Genomic DNA, 20384 nt, shown 5'->3' with positions numbered 1-20384 from the left:
CTGCAGAGCAGCTTCTCAGGCAAACAGCTAGCTCCCAGTTTATACTGTTGCAAGAGATTCTTGCATTTATGTAGAAGTCTGTCCTTGCTGAATTTTTTGTAAGGTTTTTGTTGGCCTGTTTCATCAGTCTGCCTACATCCCTGTCCCTGCCTGTCTCAACAAATCTCCCCCAGTTTGGTGTTATCTGTGAATTTTGAGAGCAAGTACTCTATTGCCTCCTCCGGGTCACTGATGAAAACAATAGGACAGAAAGGATCCTATGCTACAACTCCATGGTACTCTATTTGCTTACCTAACCCAAATTGGAATACACCAAGCCCACCAGACTCTCAAAGCCCAAGAATCCAGCCAGTTCTCTGATCAGCTGGCTGCTCACCCATGCAGACCTTAACATCCCAACAGGGATACAAAAATACTCTGGAAAGCCTTACTAAAGACAGTAGGTGACAACATTGCTTTCCTCTCAGCCACAAATCCCAGTGACTGTATTGCGCAGAGCAATCAGGTGTGATTTAGGCTTGGCAATTTCAAGTTACAGTTGCAGTTATGTGAGATCTGAGAATATTAATTTCATTGAAACTTAGATTTTAATTTCCCCTACTGATTATTAAACAATATCAATTGCTCATGATATTTTGCTCTCTTCAGTCAAGGTACACAATCAGAGTTGAAAAAAATACTGAAGGATTAATGACTTACTCATGTTATCCGTAATAATAGTGGCTGCACTCATTAACCTCTGTCTCTGATAGGGATCATTAATAGAGTCCATTGACAACTCATAAGACAATAGGATCTGCCTCTTTGGTTAGAAAGACAACAAAAGACAGTATAACAAAAGAATATGAATAAATGTTTGCAAATGTAAAATTATTCACATCAGAATATAAACGTACAGTTAAAGTGTTTAAAATTTGTTTTAAATATACACTGTAATGAAGCCTTACCTTGCTGAAGGAATGGAATATAAGACAAAACAAGAAAATACCATGTGAACACAAGGACATGTCATTAAAAATGCTACCACTTGTTTCCTTCTGAAAATAAAATCTTGCTAAAAATAATTTTGCCATTCTAAAATGCATATAATCATATAAAGTAAGAAACCTTAACAAAGAGCAAGGGAAAAAAGAATAATTCCAAACTTTCTTGAGAAAGATAATAGGAACACACAAAAAGAAGACCGAAGATCAGTTTGAATAACTGGTTAATAAACTATTTCTAATAAATGACAAACATTATTTAGTGTTAATAATAGCTATTTAGTGAGTCAGAATTATTGGCTTCCTCATCCATTTTAAGCCTATCAAGAATATCAAACTGCTTAAAGCTAGGAATGGGACAACTTCAGTTTTCATTAAAAGCTACAGAATGCTGATCTCAGCATTCCTGATATACACTGAGAAACAGCCAGGCCAACACCTGCATCTTACAAAATACTAATTACAGTGAAAGATTATGTTCCTGACACATTAACTATGTACACATGCCCCCAGTGCATATACAATCTTTAAAGAACTACACTGTTGTAAAACAGGTTATAAAGAATAGGTGGCAATCTTTGAGGTAGACAAAACCAGAAAGAAGGAAGATTCCAGCATTAGGGAGGATGGAATTAGAGCTATCAGCTAGTAAAGACTTACTAACCGACCAGATCACAATGCACAGTCTTAGTGATCATTTGCTGCACAACAATTCAGGTAACTCCCTTTAAGAGGAGGATATGCAACCAAAGATACGCAATATCATCACTTCGGACCTTCACCGTAAGAAGATTCTTACAACATATTCCATAAAACTATTATTAAGAGAATTAAACTGACATCCTTAGCCCTAGGGGTTTAATATTAAACTAATTTCTTTCTGTTCTTTGCTATTTTAATGACTTCAAAGCTAAGCAAAACTTAGCTGATAGAATAGTCATAAAATAGATACGTGAAATGAATTTGCAATAGAGTGCTAAAATGTCCTTTTTTTCAGTCTGCATTTTTTCAGAATCTAAAAAACCCAAGTAGATCATTTTAATCGTATCCGAGTTACTAGGGCAACTTGTCGTTTCATTTCTTCCTCTAATATTTGGTCCTTTCTGTAATGTCCCTTTCTGCAATATTTGTAATGTTGAGGAACCTCTAAAAATTCATGTGCCTTCCTGAATGAAGTTTCCAAGTCTTTGTTTCTGAAATTCCTGTCTGTTCACAAACTCTCAGAGCATAAGTCTTTAGAAAAGTTAAGAACATCCATCAAAACTAAGCTGTTTACCATTGCTCTTCTCCTTTTAACCAAATTAAACACCTGGTTATGGGAAGTCCTCAGTATTTAAAACAGGAGAAACCTCTAGAAAGATGATCCTTCAAGTTCTTGTGGAATTGATGATGTTCTTCTCTAAAGTTTTCTACCTGATCCACTTTCTTCTCTTTGTTTTGGCATCTTTAGCCTTTTCTTACGATTAAAAGTAAAGTGTATACTGAAGAGTCCTCTGTTTTAGCAGAGGTTGCACGACTATTAGGTTGCCGTAACAGGAAACAAACTGGCACTGTCTTAGAGTTGTGGATTACAGAATCACAGGGGTCCCTTCTCTAATGTTTCTTTCTGCAATATTTATAATATTGAGAAACCTCTAAAGGAAGGAAAGTAAGGAAAGACTTTCTGCTCAAACAGCCATATCACATGCAAGTCTAATGAATATATCCTTTATTTTGAATACTTACCAGCTTCTTGTGGCAATGATCAGGCTGTGAACGAAACATACTTTCCTCATTACTTTGATCACCTACAATTAAACTTTGCCTTGAAACAGGCTTTTCTCCTCTCATCTCTTTTCTTGTGATTTTTCTAAGCCAGCAACTGACATTTCAGATTCAACATGGGAGGCTTTATTACCCTCTCCAGCAGACAACATCTGGAAATGAAGCAACAAAAAGTATGTCTATTAAAACAAGCCAAATAAAAAGAGTACGATCATACACTGCATAATTAGCACAGAATCTTAGAATCATTACAGTTGGAAAAAAACACTAAGATCACCAAGTCCAACCATCAACTAGCATGCCCATTAAACCACGTCCCTCAATGCCACTCAGTGCCTCATATCAATTATTATGATATCTACATGTTCCTCATTTGCAATTTTTACCTTTTGGATACCAAACTACTGTAAAGGGGTTTGAGTTGCATTCTGTATTCCTAAGACTGAAAGACAAAAGCAGGGTTAGTTCTCAGCTACCATAATTTAAGCTTGTCCCTGTCACTTTAGATATTATATTCCATATGTGAAATAAAGAATATTTAGGCGTATTGTTTTACTCTCCCTTTTCTCACTTTGGACCTTGAGCATAATGACAACAGAAGAATCAGGGTTCAAACTACATCCTAAAATATTAAATCTTTCTCTACTAAGTAAATTTGGAAAGCTCAAATTTCAGTCATAGAAATAGCACAGGCTTATCCACAGCTCTGTAGAAGAAATTTGGTACAACAGTGATGCTTTTCATCTTAACAATGAAATGGGATAGTTGCTATGGAAAATTTGTAAGTCCTCTTATTTTTCTGATTGCTAACTGCAAATTAGAGGTATCTTCCATAAAATTCAGAGGATAAATGATACCTTACCAATGATTTTCAATCTGTATTTTTGCTTCAGCTAAGAGTTTAACTTCTCAGGAATAAAATAAAACAAGGTAATCCCAAGTCCACTACAGGCCAGGAAATTAAACAATCTAGGCAGTACTATGCCAAGAAGAGGAAAATATAAATCTGCAGTGTGTGAAAAGCCAACAGCAAAGAAACTAATGCAGTTTCTGGATGCCCCTTTACATGAACATGGAAATAAGGATACTAGCCTGGCAAAGATTGTCTATCCTGCTCTTGTCAATTGGCAGACATTCCGTATGCAATCATTCAAAAAGAGCTCAGCTGAACACAGCGGCTCTCAGAAAGTGGGTATTCTTACACAATCCTGAAATCCATCTGCATTCCAACATCAATCTCAAGAAATTAAAGAAATGTCAACTTTCCTCATGGATGCATGTATCTCTACATGTACTTCATTTATCAGACGGTAATAGAAAAGAGAGGATATAAGGATATAAGAAAAAATATATATTTTATTCTGTATTATATAAAACAATTTACAAACCTGTTCTTTCTCTAGAATTTCTTTAGCATCCTGAAGTAATTTTTCCTTTGCCTGTGTTTCAGCAAGAGTAGCTCTGTTCTGCTCTTCATATGCCATAGTTACTACAGCCAATATTAGATTGAAGAGATAAAATGAGCATAAAAAGATGACAGCTATAAAAAATAAAATGTAGCTCTTCCCAGATGAACGGATAGTCTATGAGAAAAAAAGGAAAGATCATAACAGATTCTTAAAATACAAACATTTGCAGTAGGATTACAAATTAGCAACCTATTTTCCTATACAATGCAAGAGATCAAGATACTGCAGTGTTTTCTTGACACAGTAGCAGGATCTACCTCTGGTCTAGGTTATGCAGAGGGTCTAGGAATACATCAAATCGGGAGCTCATATGGCCTCAAGTAAATAAATTGTAGATCTTAAAAACTCTGATAATACAATGTATTTCTATTCAAGCATTCATAAGGATGCTCTATATTGCTCAGAAGAAGAATGAACAAAATTTTTTATGAAAATTAAATGAAGTAATTCTCAGCAAATCGGACAAATGATCAGAGTTTAAGTTATGATAAGGCAACTTCATCTGTAAAGAGATATACAGGTGACTACAGAAGAAATTACTGAAAATAACAAGAAAGAAAGCTAGCATATTTTAGAATTTTTAAATAATTCTATCATCAGTTAATAAGAGGCAATAATTAGAGTGCTTATTCTTACTTTTTTTTAAATAGCAATGGAAGAGATGGTTAAAAATCAAGCTCTGAGACATTAGGAAACAAAAACCACATGACCTTGAAATGGCAGAAAGAATACACCACTGTTTACATTGGAAAAAACCTTCAAGATCATCTAGTATTACCACCCACCCAATCCTACACGTCCACTGCTGAGCTGTGTCCCTGACAGCAACATTGAAGTGTCCTGAATACCTCCAGGGACAGGGAATCCACCACTTCCCTGTGCAGCCCATTCCAATGCTTGACAATCCTTTTTATGAAGAAATTCTTCCTGATATCCAGTTTAAACCTAGTGCAATTTGAGGCTGTAATCTCATATCTTATCACTTGCCATTTAGAAAAGAGAACCCCCACCTCGCTACAACCTCCTTTCAGAGACTTGTAGAGAGTGATAAGGCCACAGAATCACAGAATGGCCAGGGCTGGAAGGGACTTCAAGGATCATGAATCTCCAACTCCCCTGTCACATGCAGGGCCACCAACCTCCACACTTAATACTAGATCAGGCTGCCCAGGGTCCCATCCAGCTTGGCCTTGAACATCTCCAGGGATGGGGCATCCACAACCTCTCTGGGCAGCTGTTCCAGCACCTCACCACTCTCTCTGTAAAGAATTTCTCCCTGACATCCAACCTAAATCTCCCCTCCCTCATCTTAAAACCATTTCCCCTTGTCCTGCCATTATCTGCCCTTTCAAAGAGTTGATTCACCTCCTGTTTGTAGGCTCCCTTTAGGTATTGAAAGGCCGCAATGAGGTCACCTCGCAGCCTTCTTTTCTCCAGGCTGAACAAACCCAGCTCCCTCAGCCTATCCTCATAGGGGAGGTGCTCCAGTCCCCTGATCACCTTCATGGCCCTCCTCTGGACCCTCTCCAACAGCTCCCTGTCTTTCTTGTACTGGGGGCTCCAGACCTGGATACAGTACTGCAGATGGGCCTCACGAGAGCAGAGTAGAGGGGGACAATCACCTCCCTGTCCTTGCTGGCCACCCTTCTTTTAATGGAGCCTAGGATCCCATTTGCCTTCCGAGCCGCAAGGGCACACTGCTGGCTCATGTTAAGTTTTTCATCTACCAAGACCCCCAGGTCCTTCTCCACAGGGCTGCTTTCAAGGACTGTTCCTTCAGTCTGTATGGATGCCTGGGATTCCTCCGGCCCAAGTGCAAAACTCTGCACTTTGCCGTGTTGAACCTCAGCAGGTTCACCCAGGCCCACCTTTCTTGCCTCTCGAGGTCCCTCTGAATGACATCCCTTCCTTCAACCATGTTGACCGCACAACTCAGCTTGGTGTCATCAGCAAACTTGCTGAGGGTGCACTTGATTCCATCATAGATGTCATTGATAAAGATGTTAAAGAGCACTGGTCCCAAGACAGACCCTTGGGGGACGCCGCTCGTTACCGGCCTCCACCTGGACATAAAGCCATTGATGATCACCCTCTGTCTGCGGCCTTTCAACCAGTTTCTTATCCATCGAGTGGTCCACCCATCAAATCCACACTCCTCCAATTTGGAGATAAGGATGTGGTGGGGGACCTTTTTCTTCACAGTAAACAAGCCCAGTTCCCCCAGCCACTCCTTTTAAGCTTTGTTTTCTAGTACCATCAACAACTTTCTTGCTCTTCCCTAGACATGTCTGTGTAACAGTATCCTTCTTGTAGTGACAGGCCCAAGGCCTGAGGTGCAGCCTCACCAATGCCAGCACAAAGGCACGACCACCTCCTGCTCCTGCTGGTTGCACAATTTTTGATGCAAACCAGAATGCCACTGGCCTCTTGGCCATCTGGACACACTTTCTGGCTTGTGTTCAGCTGGCTGTTTACCAGCACTTCCACATGCTTTTGTACTTGGCAGCTTTCCAGCCACCCTTCTCAAGCCCATATTACAAAATGGAATTGTTGTGATCAAAGTGCAGAACCTGGCACTGGATCTTGCTGAATGCCATGAGACTCGGCGCAACCCATCAATCCAGCCTACCCAGATCTCTTCTGCTGAGCCTTCCTACCATGAGGCAGATCAACAGCCCTAACCAAGTTGGTGTCATCTGCAGATGTATCCATTAAAAAAAACTCAATCAATAGAAATTGTTGACGAGATGTTAAAGCGAACCATATGAAAACTACAGAACAAGGCAGAAGATAATTCTCTTCTAGCATAGACAATGTATAGGTATAATGGATCCAGAAAGATCTCTGCATACAATTTCTGTATGGTTTATGTCAAACAAAACAAAACAAAACAAAACAAAACAACAGAACTTTAAAGTTACAAGTAAAACATAAAAGGCTCTGGTTTTTGTTTTTTTTTTTTTAGTTCCAGTTATCAAAATACACTCTGAAATCTAAGTGTACTTGTTCTGAGCCAAAAGGTTTGATGAGGAGTCAGGATTTAGAGAAAAACAGAGTATGCAAGTCGTCACAGCTCTTTCAGCAGTAGGGAACTCACTAACTGGACCTCTTACACATCCCCAGTCCTTTGCTAGTGTCATAATTAAAATACTTATTTACTGCTCACTATTCTAAGTGTGTTCTCCAACGAAACTATGAGTGCTCATGTTAAGAATGCTGCCATTCAATGTCACTTGCAGAAAGTGTTACAACTTAACCAATTGAAGCTTCTTCTTTAATATTGGTTCTAAAACAAGTTTTGTAACAGTAATGTTAAAATAGGTGCAGATTTTTCTACTGGACATCAACTTCTGAACTTCATGTCTAAAGTCAGTGTAGCAGGTAATAAAAGTACCTACTTGTCTGTACAGACGCTCCCAGGAATCCTGTGTCATCAGACGGAATAAAGAAAGGAAGGCCCAGCCAAAATGATCAAAACTTGTGTAGCCAAAGTCAGGATTGTTCCCACGTTTCAAACATGTGTAGTTTTGAGGGCACTCATCTCTAAATAAAGAGAACAATATTTACACTTGCAGTATTAGAATATACTCTAATGCACTCTAGTTCACAACACCATGTAGAGATTTGTTCAGCTCATCTGAAACTCCAGTTTCATTGATCATAGAATGGCTTGCGTTGAAAAGGACCTCAAAGATCATCTAGTTTCAACCACCAGACCAGGCTGCCCAGAGAAAGTGTGGATGCTCCATCCCTGGAGGTGCCAAGGTCAGGCTGGATAGAGCCCTGAGCAGTTTGATCTGGTAGGACGCAAACAGGTCAGGATAGGAGGGTTGGAACTCAATGACTTTAAAGTTTCCTTCCAACAAGCCATTCTGTGATTCTAGAAGAACTGATTTATATCAGACAACCCTGGAAAATCATTTGACTTGTCACAGAATTGTGGTACAGACTTGAATAGACAGAAACTCTCCTCTTGAGTGGGGTACATACAAAGATATAACAAAGGGGGAAAACTTATAAAACTATGCTTACATTTAAACAATCCACCAGGATGAAGAGAACTTGTTAATACCTCACATTCTTTACTGATCTGTTCCCTCCTATTTTTTCTCATATTCTACATTACCAATTATATTACCAGCAGTTAGCAAGAAAGTACATCTATAACTGTGGACATTCTAGTATTACCATTCATTTGTTCTCTGAGATTAAATATTATGAAAAAAAGAAAATAAGAAAAAATTAATAAAATTAAGAATTAAGAAAAAATCCATCTTTCTGAAAAATCATCAGTCTTTCCTCGCACCAAAAATAAAGCCAAAATCCATGTAGAGGGGAAAATAAGAAAGTACTGAAACCATTTTTTCCACTTACGTAGAATTCCCACCATAACCACAGAGCAGTATGTCATAAGTTCCATTCATTCGGGCACAGATATCTAATAAATAATAATAATAATAATAATAATAAATCTGTAACTCAGAAGTTGTTGCCTTAAGCTTCTCCAGGTTCAAGTGACTGTTCACGTACTCAGTTCCTACCACACATAGTAAGCCATACATTAATGCACTATAAATGATGGCCTAATATACAAAATCTCAATGAAAATCATATTAGGGCTGTTTCTCTGCAGATCCATCCCTAGGTATGGAAATTTTTCTATTTTTTTTTTAAATTTATTTATTGTAAGATTTTATTCATTTTTGTAAACATAGGAATGCCTAAAAGAGATAGTCAAAATCCCTGAACAACACAGCCTATGTTAAAATAAATTCAATTTGAGCACAGTTCCCTTAAGAAAAGGATCTCTGTGCAACATGCATAGGTAAAGAAGTAAGGTAGTATATGGGAACTGCTGAATCACAGCCTGAGCCTCTGATTGACCACCTGAGGCAAGCAGTGAGTCAGCCCTGGGAGCACAGGTGAAGACAATTCTCCTGTGCTATTGGTAGGGGTGGAGTCTGGCTGCATCTCTCCTAGACTCCACTTAAGAGCTGACTACTACTAGAGAAGGATTTTTTTGGAGATTGCGTCTTTTGGAGTCTTCTCAGTGAGCCCAGGACATGGGTAAGCTTTCCATTCATTCTTCTTTAGCGTGACTAAAGCCTCGCCTTCTTGTATATTTCTTAGTTATAAATCTGTCTATTCATTGATTATTCAGCTGCTTACAGAAAATATAGCCTGTGCATCACATTTCCTTAAATACTAGGCTCATTAATCTCAGTTAGCCATCCTAGAGATTTCATATCCCTACTCTTGCAAATGTCTTCTCATGGGAAACGCATGCAATTGTTATGTAACATTTGTGTTAAAAACAAGTCAGGTGTAGGAATATGCACAGATGACATAAAAGGAGACAATAATAAAATTTACCTGTTTCACTTCTGTTATATATCTTGTTATCCTTACAAAGTGTGTCATTGTATGTAGTATTTGTGAGGACACATTTGTATTTTAAATTGCCCATAAAAAGCTGCAGGCCTATTAGAGCAAATATACTCAAGCAAAAAACAGTCAAGATCAACACATCAGTAAGTTTCTTAACAGATTCAATAAGTGAATTCACGATGACTTTCAGACCTAGAAAAATAAGATTCAATAATATGCATCCTGAGAAGAATGTAACGACACTGCTGGATGACAACATATAACAGTTTTGAGTATGTTAAAAACTAATCATTGTAAATGATCTTGTAGCTTCACAGTATCAAGGTAAAAATGATGAGCAATGTATTTTTTTACTTAAATTTCCTGATCATTATTAAAACTGATTTTGCTAGCTTGAATATTACAGCTTAAGGTGTCATCTAGCTTAATATGCTGGCTAAACAACCTCTTATGAAATAACATTTTTTTAAACATTGTGAAGCCAACATTCTGGTAAACTAATTATAGCAGCTTAAGCTAACGAAGTGTAACATAAACCAGGAATATGCTATTATAGCAATTATTATGTTAAGAGAAGAAATTGGATAGGGTGCACTGTTCAGAAAAGACATAAGTAAATAACAGTGAGCGTTAGTGATGGTATAGAAAGAGGAGAAATAGAAAAATCTGCCTGGGGCAAAATCATTTTGAGTAAGGATGATGAAACACTGTTAGCATACTGCTGAATGTTACTACACACTGCAGAACAGTCACATCTTAGGACCACGTTAACTGACACAAAGTGACCAGACAACACAACCCTGGAGGTGCTCAAGAAATGTTTAGATGTTGTACTGAGGGATGTGGTGTAGTGGGAAGTATTGGTGATAGATGGGCAGTTGGACTGGATGATCTTAGTAGAGGTCTTTTTCAACCTTGGTTATTCTATGAAAAGGAGAGGAATTAATAAATCTCTGTTGAAGTAAGGAAATGATTAGTAATACATATTGCTCCTTACCTGGTATTACTGAAATAGCCTTCAAAGTCCTCAGTACTCGGAAAGTGCGAAGAGCTGAAACATTGCCTGATGTTGTACAGATAGTAACATACCTACAAAATTAAACCATCATAGCTGAATGATAAAGATCCATCTTTTCAGAGAGTATGAATACAGAATACAGTAATTAATACAATAAACACAAGAAAAAGGTTAAATATATCCTAAAGTAGAAGTCTGAAGCTTGGAATCTAAATTCATTTTTAGGGATAATTATAAAATAATGAGCCTTTTGAACAGTGCCACTCAAAAGAAAAACAGCAAGATTTTCTTCCTAAGGATTTGGATGCTTAAATCTTTAAATGTTTATCCATCAAAAATGTCAATAAATATAAAACTTTCAATGACATAATCACATCATTTCAAACTGACTGATTCAGAAGGCTACATGAAAGTATATGCTGAAACAACCTATTAAACTGAACACAGATATTGCAACTATCTCATAAAACTACATTATATATATTTTATAGAAAGGGAATTGAGCAAAATTAGCTTTAATATGTTAATTCTGTACTGCTTGTAACTTTTGGCAGTCAATTAAAAACTTGAATATAGAAACCATTTTCCATTTAATTTTTTCAGCAATTTGGAAATGATAGAAAATAAGGAATATGAAGCTCTTACAGTCTATGCAACACTTTATCTGGCTACCTCATACTTTGTAAGATGTCCTTCATGTGAGAATGGATATTGTGACCCTTCTTTAAATGAGACCATAACTGGTAACAGAATTCCTTAAAACATGAAGTCTCAATAACAAAATCTGAGAAACAGTTTGGAAAGGACTTCTGGGGATGATCTAGGCAACTGCTCAGTCAAAGCATGACTTAACATCGACAGATCAGACCACTATAGCTTTGCCTAGCCTGAAAGATTAAAGTACCTGAAGTAATAACAGTACTGTTAATTTCCATATACTGTAGATAATATATAGAAAAGTGCTTATAGCTGCTTGAATACAAATGAATCGGGAGAATGTGAAGCAAAGCAAGACTGCAAAATGTAACTGTGCATACAGCTGGTGGACTACTTGATAGCTAGTGATTGTGTACGTTTCTTCAGTCTAAAATCCTTAGAGGCTTGTAGATTGTATGTGATGACATCTGAGTACATAACTTATTACTCTTGAGGGGAAAACTAGTCATGCATACAGGAATTGTAAGCTGTCTTTGTTACTGAGCCCATTATATTCTGTAAGTTCATAGACCCTGGGACCAGTAAGCAAGATAAACAGGAGGATGAATTTCTGGACTTTGAGACAGACCCAGCACGTTCAGACACTTGCTTGGCAGGAACCCAGGAGAAATTCTCATAGGGAAAAGTAACCCCTAGAACAGCAGGTTTGATTTTTTTTTTAAGGATATTTTCTTCAAAGCACAAGAATCACTCCACTCTGCAGAGTAAACCAAGTGCAGCAGAAGGTCCCCTTATCTCAACAGGGAAATCTTGACTAAGGTATTCTAAAGGGATGTGTAGGAAAGATGAAGGAGAAAGACCAAGTTCAGCTGAACTTGGAGTTGTCCTGTTCCTGGAAGCTTCTCATGAAATGATGAGAGATGGCAGACTGAAGTTACTACACAAGACCTTCCAATTACGTAAAGGGGAGAAATAAATCAAAATGCAGTTGGGATGGGTTGTCTGGGGAGGTTTACTGAATCCCCATCCTCAGAGAAACTCAGTACTTGACTGGACAAGATCCTGAGCAACCTAATTTAACTCCACTTTTGAAACACATGGTTTCTAAAGGTCCCTTTCAATCTACATTCTCTAATATATTAAAAACAAACAAAACATATTTAGCAATGCTAAATGGCAGGGAAAATTTTGAAAGCTCAGACTTGGCTTTGAGTGCATCTGTTCACTGCTTTAAGACTATCTTGCTTTCAAGATAAGTGTTCTGCATTTGAGATGCAAGTTCTAACTTCTTTTCTTCCTCATTTATTGTCCACGTAGCTAACTGCTTTTACTATGAGCTTAAATAAGATCACAGCAGGGATCTGTCTGGCCACTTATCCCATCTTTAAGAATGGCCCATGACAAATGCTTACAGAAGACTTTTGAATCAAGGTCAAGATTTCATTCTTCTAGAAAACTTGTAGCTCAGGGATTTCCTGAAGACGACAACCTACTTTTGTGTTAAATAAAACCTTAATGTGATCTTCTCCAGCATTCTGTCCAGAAACATTCCAAACACAATAAATCCACCACCTCCCATGGTAATGCACCTACGCATGCTGTGAAAAGCTAAACCCTTCATTTTCATTCTGCCATCTGAAAACTTCAGTTTGCATCTTTACTTCACCTATGTTTTTATAAAAAGGATTTATTCTCTTTCTGGCCCTGTGCTAGAGATTTCTACCATGTTCCTGCTGTATGTTTTTTTTTTTTTTCTTTTTCATGAGTTCTACACTACATAGTTTCTCTTTACCTGGAACACAGTGTGTACATTTACTCATCCTTCTCTGTATCTTTTTTGTCACCTTTCAAGGCTGCAGGTGCAAAACTACATTTTTTCTGGATTTTATGTAAAGATTTATGTATGAAAATAACTTTGCACTCCACTTTGTTTCTCATCCTTGATGTCTTCATTTTCTATTTTATTCTCTGATCATAAGTGCACATGAAGTAGTGTTTTCACCAGATCACTTATTTAAACTCCAAATGTTTTTCCCAACTACTGAAATCTATTTCTGAGCTCCTAGCTGCATATGTAAAGTGAGGTCTGTTTTTCCTTCAGCAAAGCTTTACATTACTTAGATTTCATCTGCTACTTATCAGCACATCATTCAACACCTTTGTGTTGATGTCTTTTGAATCCTCCTCAACTGAGCTTCATCTGATCCACAACATAAGGCATGCTTGGTTTTGGCTGCCTATGCAGAAAACTCTTTATTAAGATAAGAATGCACTAAGTTGAGAAAATAGGTCTATTAAATGTGAAAATGCAGTAAGATATGAAGCAAATTAAAGCCAAGTCAAAAAAAAAAAAGTCTTTACATTTAGGTCTTGTTTTAAAGTCTAAAACTATTTTTCTCTCACTGGGCAGCAGATACACAGGGGGTGACTGAAACAGTAACTTTTGAAGCCATAGAATGTCAACTACTACAAAGAACTTTGGAACATCAAATAGTATATTATTTGTACATTTGTCCTCGAGTGTGGAAAAAAAAAATTAAGCCTTACTTACGTCACCACAAGAACAGCAAAATCCAGAATGTTCCATGGATCTCGAAGAAAGGTAAATTCATTCCAAACCAGTCCTCTTGCTAATACTTTTATCAATATTTCACCAGTGTATATGGCAGTAAAGAGGTGTCTGAGAAGGAAAACGTATTAAAGACACGGAAATAAAAACATAAATGAGACTGAAATACATTCAAGGACATTCTACCTTTTCTGTGATTTAATGACAGGATGGAAACAAAAGTAGAACCAACAGGATAGATTACTTTCACGAGTATAAAAAGATGCATCCCTGAGTTTCAGTGCAATTTCCATGTAGATGTATGATTACAAATGTTCATCTAAGTATACCATACTATTTCTAGATGAAGATTAGCTCATAAGCTCTTATTAAAAATAATGAAGGCCCATGTATATGTTCTAAAGCAGGGCAGAAAATACCATGGCCTTAACATTTTGGCAGAACTGTAGCAACAAAAGGCATTTTTTCTGCAAACCTTGAAAAGATTGCATGGTTTGTAAATTTATTCTAGCAAAAATTCTGTACCCAAAATAAGGTCTACACAGAACTAAGCAATCATTATCACTGTCCTTACCCCAAAATAAGAGCAATTAAAAATATGGAACCTCTGATGCCACAGGCACAATTTCAAGTTTTAATTCCAGAATATTCATTCAAGTTAAACTGAGTAAAGGGTACAATTACCAAAGGTAAGATGACATTCGAAACACATGGCTTTCTACTGTGAGCAGTTGAACAGGAAACTCCCAAAGGAGGGCAACAAACATGGTAAAAGAGCTGGAAAGCAGGTCCTATGAGGAGAGTCTGACAACACTTGGGTTGTCTATTTCATCCCGTTCTATCTCATCCTATCCTATAACTTAGAGCTGTACAACTTCTCTGGAAGGCTGAATCCTCCAAAGGAAAATGGGCCAACCTTCTTCTGCATTACAGCAGATGGCAGAAGTAGCCACATGTGTATGCCTCTAAGAAAAAAGGCTGAAGCTCCACAAAGACCAACTATACTACAGTAATCTCAAATTTACCTCAGCAGTCTTTCTGAGGGTTTTTGAACACCAGAATTAGCACACCACATTATTTACTCTTCTTCAGTCTTGTGTGTTAGTTTCCTTAGAGTGAAGAAAAGGCAATTGAGATACTTACTCAGTCCCATTGAACTCTGGTGGAAGTTTATTTATAGCCATGGAAGCACAGTTGAGTATCACAGTCAGTGTAATAAAGCCAACAAATAATGTGAATAATAAGCTAAGGAAAAAGATTATAAAACAGTGAAGTTCAGGAAAGTTACTTTTAGTAATGGCATGACTATACATTGAAAGTCAGCCATACTGAGGGATCTATTCCCACAATTGAACAAGTCTAAAGGAAAACAAATATCTGGCAGAAAGAACAGAAACCACTCGGCTTACGGCTCTGCACCTGCAAGTCTTTATATTTTAACTTCCTTCAAACTATATTTATCTTTTTCCAAATACATGAGAAGTTGGTGCTCAGAGCTGTATAAACTTGAGCTTGAAATACCCTTTTTAGGGAAACACCAAACTCTTTCAGCAAAGCACTGCTGTAATTCCCGTTCTTCATGTTTTAATTATGAAAAAGTCCCTGGTTTGCTTTTAACTAAAATTTTAAGCTTGCCACTATACTGGAAATTCACGAAAAGCTCTGGAAAAGGGCTAAAATATCATGCTCTTGCTTCTAAACGTTGTTTCATAACAGCATCTTCAAATCTAACTCTTCAAATGGGAGTTTTTAAAAACTAAAATGTAGTGAATATTTGTAAATATTGTCTCTTGTAAATAGTTTTGCTCTCAGCATCAAAGCCACAATTTGATTAATATGAAGAGAACCACATGAATGTGCACCATACATTCTAAAATTAAAACGACAGAACTCAACCAAAGGATATGAATGGATCAGAATTTTAATTGCTGCTTTTCTGATTGGATTAAAGGACCAAGTATACACAAGGCAGGTGTGGCAGTAAACCGGAAAATAGTCCGTCTTTTATTGATCACCATGAAAGTCTATTAAAAAGAAGAAAAATCATAGCATATGAAATATTTTAAAGAAATAAAGTTATCAAGCAGCTGTGTAAGTTACCTCCTAGTTACCATAAGGTCCATTGCAGCTCAGTACTATTGGCAGATGAAGTAAAATTAAGTGTCTTTAATCAAAAACAGCTAACTAACATTTGTGCAGATGCCTTTGGTGCAATCAGTCTTATTTTCTTTCCATCAATCATTCTGTTTACTTTGAGAAAAAAGTCTCTGGAAGGCCCTTTTCACCAATAATTACAAAGCCTTCTTTATGTTCTCTGATTAAACAATCACTGGAGTGAGTTGCTGATCTATTTTACGGACAGCAACATCAGAGTGGGTGGAACATTCTGCTCTTCAGGTATAATAAGGAATCATACAATAGACCTCTAATTTGGAAGAGAATCCTACAGCATCTAATTCACATATTGCTATAGGCAACAAAGAAAAACATGTTGCAGTGGCATGGAGTGTACGCAATCTCAATACTGTACAATTAACAAAGCTAATGAGACATCACAAAGTAACAAAGAATTGATGTTGTCTAAAGCAAATTCATCTTTTTGCTATACAGAGTACTGGAAACATTTCAGATATGCCTCACCTAGTTTGTATATTTGCAATTAAGCAAAAGCATTTGCAGTAAGTCAGGTGACCCATTGTTTGTCAGGCACTGAGTTCAGCCTCACATACTTCATAGAAACTCTTCTGAGTAACAAAGCATCAGTTATCTCAGAACCTATTTTTGATCAAAATCTATCCAGTGTATTCTCATACTCAATTCTGATTACTGACTGGGCCTTAAAAATACCTTGTAGTTACATAGTACAGGACATAGGTTAGCAGCCTACCCCCAACAAATACTAGTAATGTTCTAAAATCTGTTTACAGATCTGTCTGCAATCCAAAAGCAGCAACTTCTGAATACAACCTTCATTATCTCTTACGACTATAGCAGATAAAATTAAACAAAAAAATTTTTTTAATTTTAACCCTGTGATCACTGTAGTACGGATCCAAATCTTCCAGGGGTTCCCCAATAAGCTCCACAGGAACGTCACCATAGAGAGATGGCAGTTTTTACAGGTTTTCAGATCAAGCTGAGGAGTCACTTTATCCTCTTCAACTTCTTGGTCAGTAGTTTCCTGCTTAAGTTTGGCTTGCTTCTCTTTTTTCTCAGCAATTTTTTTCTCAATTGCTGCCAAGGACTCAGGAGTGAACCGTTGAAAGCTGATAGTTTCCAGTGGCCAAAACAAGGGATCCATTTTCCTTCTGTTTGTTTTCAGTGCTAGAAATAGCTTAAAAGAGAAAGCTCTTGATCAGTATAAATTAATAGGAAAAGAAATAAAATAACTAAAATGAAATAGATAAATTATTTTTTCCTTCTGTGAAATCCTTTGTGAAAATAAAGAAGGAATTAGAAACACATTCAATTAGAAGAAAGGGTAATGTAAAACAAAACCCATGAAGATCAGCAGTTGATTCTGAATTTATCCTGTACAATCCAGGTTGCAAAAGAGATGCTTTTTTCCTTCCTCTTTTTCCATCTAGGATGCGTCAAAATCATGTCTCTACCAAAACTTTGACAACCACTGAATTGTTTCTCTGAAGGAACTCACAGTATTAGCAACCTCACACTTTAATTTCTGCACTTCTTGCTAACAGTAGTTGCATATCTACCACCCCTCCTGATCCCGTAGTTACACAAAATAATTAATTGGAAGAGGCTCATCAGATCCATGCCCTGCCCAAACCAAGGCCAACGTTGAGTTTATCACAGTGGAGCTTTGTACAGTTGAGGTCTGAGTATGTCCTAGGAGATATTCACAGCTCATAGTAAAAATGCATCAAGAAATAAAAGGTTTTTACCTTAAAGGTCTTGAACTTTGCTCTCCTCTGATTCTGCTGAATTGTTCGTTACATTTGTGCTTTGCTCATGCTGTTTTACAAACTACATTCTTAACTCTTTTCCTCATTTAGGCATGTATGAAAGCCTTTCTGTGCTCACAATGTTTGTTGTTTTTTGTTTTTTTTTTTTTCCCCCCAACATTGATAGAATGTGGCTGCAGCTGAGGGTTTACAATTTGTGGTGAGAGAATACTTGCATTGTCTGTTCTTCAGCATTAAAACAAAAAACAAAGTTTCTTGTACAATAAACTTTTAAAAGCCTTCAAGCTCAAAATGAAGAGTCTGTGAAACATCCAAGTTTCAAACATGCCTCCAGATTTCTGCAGAGCTTTCTCCTGGAATTACTCATTTACCTTCACAGGACCTATCAAAAGTGCACAAAAGGCAGGATGCATCCCACCACGAAATGCACAATGCTGCTCGATATTGTTTTTCACTAACACTTTGCTGACAATGAGTCTTGAGTACCTGTGGATACCTTGACAGTATCTGAGATACTCTCACACCACATTTGGCAATTAAGAGTCATTTGATACAGTCAGGTACATTAGATAGAGTTCTCAAAATAATAATAATAATAATAATAATAATAATTCCAGTAGCATCAGTGATGGAACTGGGATAGCCTCTATGCTTAATTCTGCTGGTGAGCAGCCCTGCTCTGCATGCCAGGGATCTGCATTTCTTCAGAACAAGACTCAGTAGGAGATGATGTGACCACTGATCAGCACTAATGAAGCTTTATACAGACTGTTACACAGAACTTAAATAGCCTAAAGATAATCATAAAACACTACTTCCCAAGAGCTTCACAGCTTTCTCAATGTTTTGGAGGTGTGCAGTAGTATCTGGAGGTCTTGGTTATGTTTATTTGCTTGGTAACTATTTTTTTCCACATCCTAGAGAAAAGACATTGAATTGCTTTGAACTACCACGATTTTGATTCAAATCACTGACTTGTTTATTCATGCTGACAGGTTGCAGGTGTGATTGAAAACACAATTCAGCTTCTCAAAGCAGCCTAGCAAAAGGTGTACATGAAGAAGTAACTTCACCTTCTCACATATTCACAAACCCTGCTTTTATTCTGGGGTTTAACAAAGTATCTTTTGCTTGTGATGAAATCACTGACAAAGGGGTGGGTGGCAAGGCCATAAGAAGTACTGAATTAATACAAAAACATAAATATTCATACACTAATTACACTTGGTCCAAATTCACCGTTATTTCTTACGGTTGCCAGCAATTTACATGACTGCAGTTCTCATCCACAAAAGGTGAAGAAGACTGGAATCATTAAAGGATGACTTACCCTTTCAGATTCACAACAGAACCAACTACAGCCCCCTGTTACACACCTTTGGTCAGCAACAGATCTTAAAAGCACTCTGCATTCTTGACTGCCTGAAGTCCAGCTGCGCTATCTTACTTCTGTGAGCTCAGGTGTGGCCCATGACAGGGAATCTACGAGCTCTTGTAACTACACCTGCTCTTTTAAATGATTAGGTGTATTTATTTGAAAAGAATATGCCATTGGCTGGCATACTGTGCAATGTGAACTACTGTAATAATTTCATTTTGGTTTCAGATTTTTTCCTCCTCTGGGACTTTAAAAGTGAGATGAGATCTGACCAGGCACCGCAATTCTGAGATCAAAATGTACCATTGTAACAAACTGAAAGTGTGTAATCAAACAACTGTTACTTTGCAAAACCGCAGACCCATTTCAATCAAGAAACAAAGTGAAAAATCAATATGTTCTTTTCTTCAATTTGTAATAATTCTAAGAAAATTAATTTTATCTTCCAAGAGATTTTTAAAGATAACAGAGCAACTGACCTTTTAGGTAACTGCACTGACTGTAATAAGTGAAGCAAAGGGAATTTTTTCAGCTAATATGAAGCTGGATTTAATACTACAGTTTTGGGAACTGAAGGCTGGACCTGCCAAAAGCAGTGATCAAGAGGGAAAAAAAAAAAACAACAAACACACACACATTTCCTTCAGCAGCAGTAACTACAAGTTGTAAGGAGACAAACAAGTGGACAAACATTAAAGGACAACGTGAGACCTATACTAGCACTGTATTCACATGGAACAACAGAAATGCTGCCCTCCCATCATCTGCCAAGCATTTGTGTTGCCCTCAGAAATAATGCCAGACTTTGCATTGGACATTAAAGTCTCTCTAGCAAACAGTTCTGAGAGGGAGGTAACAGAAAATGTGCTCCCAGAAGTAATGACAAAGCAGTAGTGGATGGGATTCCTTCTAGAACCTCAGAGAACAGACCAGAAAGTGTCAACTCAAGTAAGTGGGGGGAAATCCTAACCACACACTAACCAGAACACGCTGCTAAAGGTAAATACAACGCTAGAATGAAGTCTATTGATTTCCCATGCAAAGTATTTAGGAAGTTTCCATTGAAACTAACCTCAGAATTGCAAATCCTATGTCACATTTATGGTATCTCTGGTCCAAAAGAGATTGGTCCACAAGTAACAGTTATAAACACACTTCAGTTACTGAAGGATAACACCCTAAGGGTCAGGAACTCAAAAACATTTAATTGAATTCACTTTTTTTTTTTTCTT

The 20384-nt window shown here is 37.3% G+C and overlaps 1 protein-coding gene across 1 annotated transcript in view; it reads right to left on the bottom strand.

The window, feature by feature from the left end:
- Window positions 1–20384, bottom strand: part of LOC100543469 (sodium channel protein type 5 subunit alpha-like) — a 46667-nt gene that overhangs the window by 21728 nt on the left and 4555 nt on the right. Inside the window, 14 exon segments of the mRNA XM_031553841.1 lie at window positions 700–802; window positions 2709–2812; window positions 2815–2899; window positions 4136–4330; window positions 7615–7759; window positions 8591–8654; window positions 9575–9796; window positions 10602–10693; window positions 13831–13959; window positions 14992–15081; window positions 15755–15797; window positions 15800–15872; window positions 16878–16966; window positions 16969–17182. Coding sequence (XP_031409701.1) covers window positions 700–802; window positions 2709–2812; window positions 2815–2899; window positions 4136–4330; window positions 7615–7759; window positions 8591–8654; window positions 9575–9796; window positions 10602–10693; window positions 13831–13959; window positions 14992–15081; window positions 15755–15797; window positions 15800–15872; window positions 16878–16966; window positions 16969–17149 — 1615 coding nt within the window. The 5' untranslated portion in view covers window positions 17150–17182.

This window comes from Meleagris gallopavo, chromosome 6 (assembly GCF_000146605.3).
Source record: "Meleagris gallopavo isolate NT-WF06-2002-E0010 breed Aviagen turkey brand Nicholas breeding stock chromosome 6, Turkey_5.1, whole genome shotgun sequence".
In the NCBI taxonomy this organism is placed as follows: Eukaryota; Metazoa; Chordata; class Aves; order Galliformes; family Phasianidae; genus Meleagris; species Meleagris gallopavo.
Note: the sequence above shows the minus strand (reverse complement) of the source record. Positions and strands in the feature narration are given on the sequence as shown.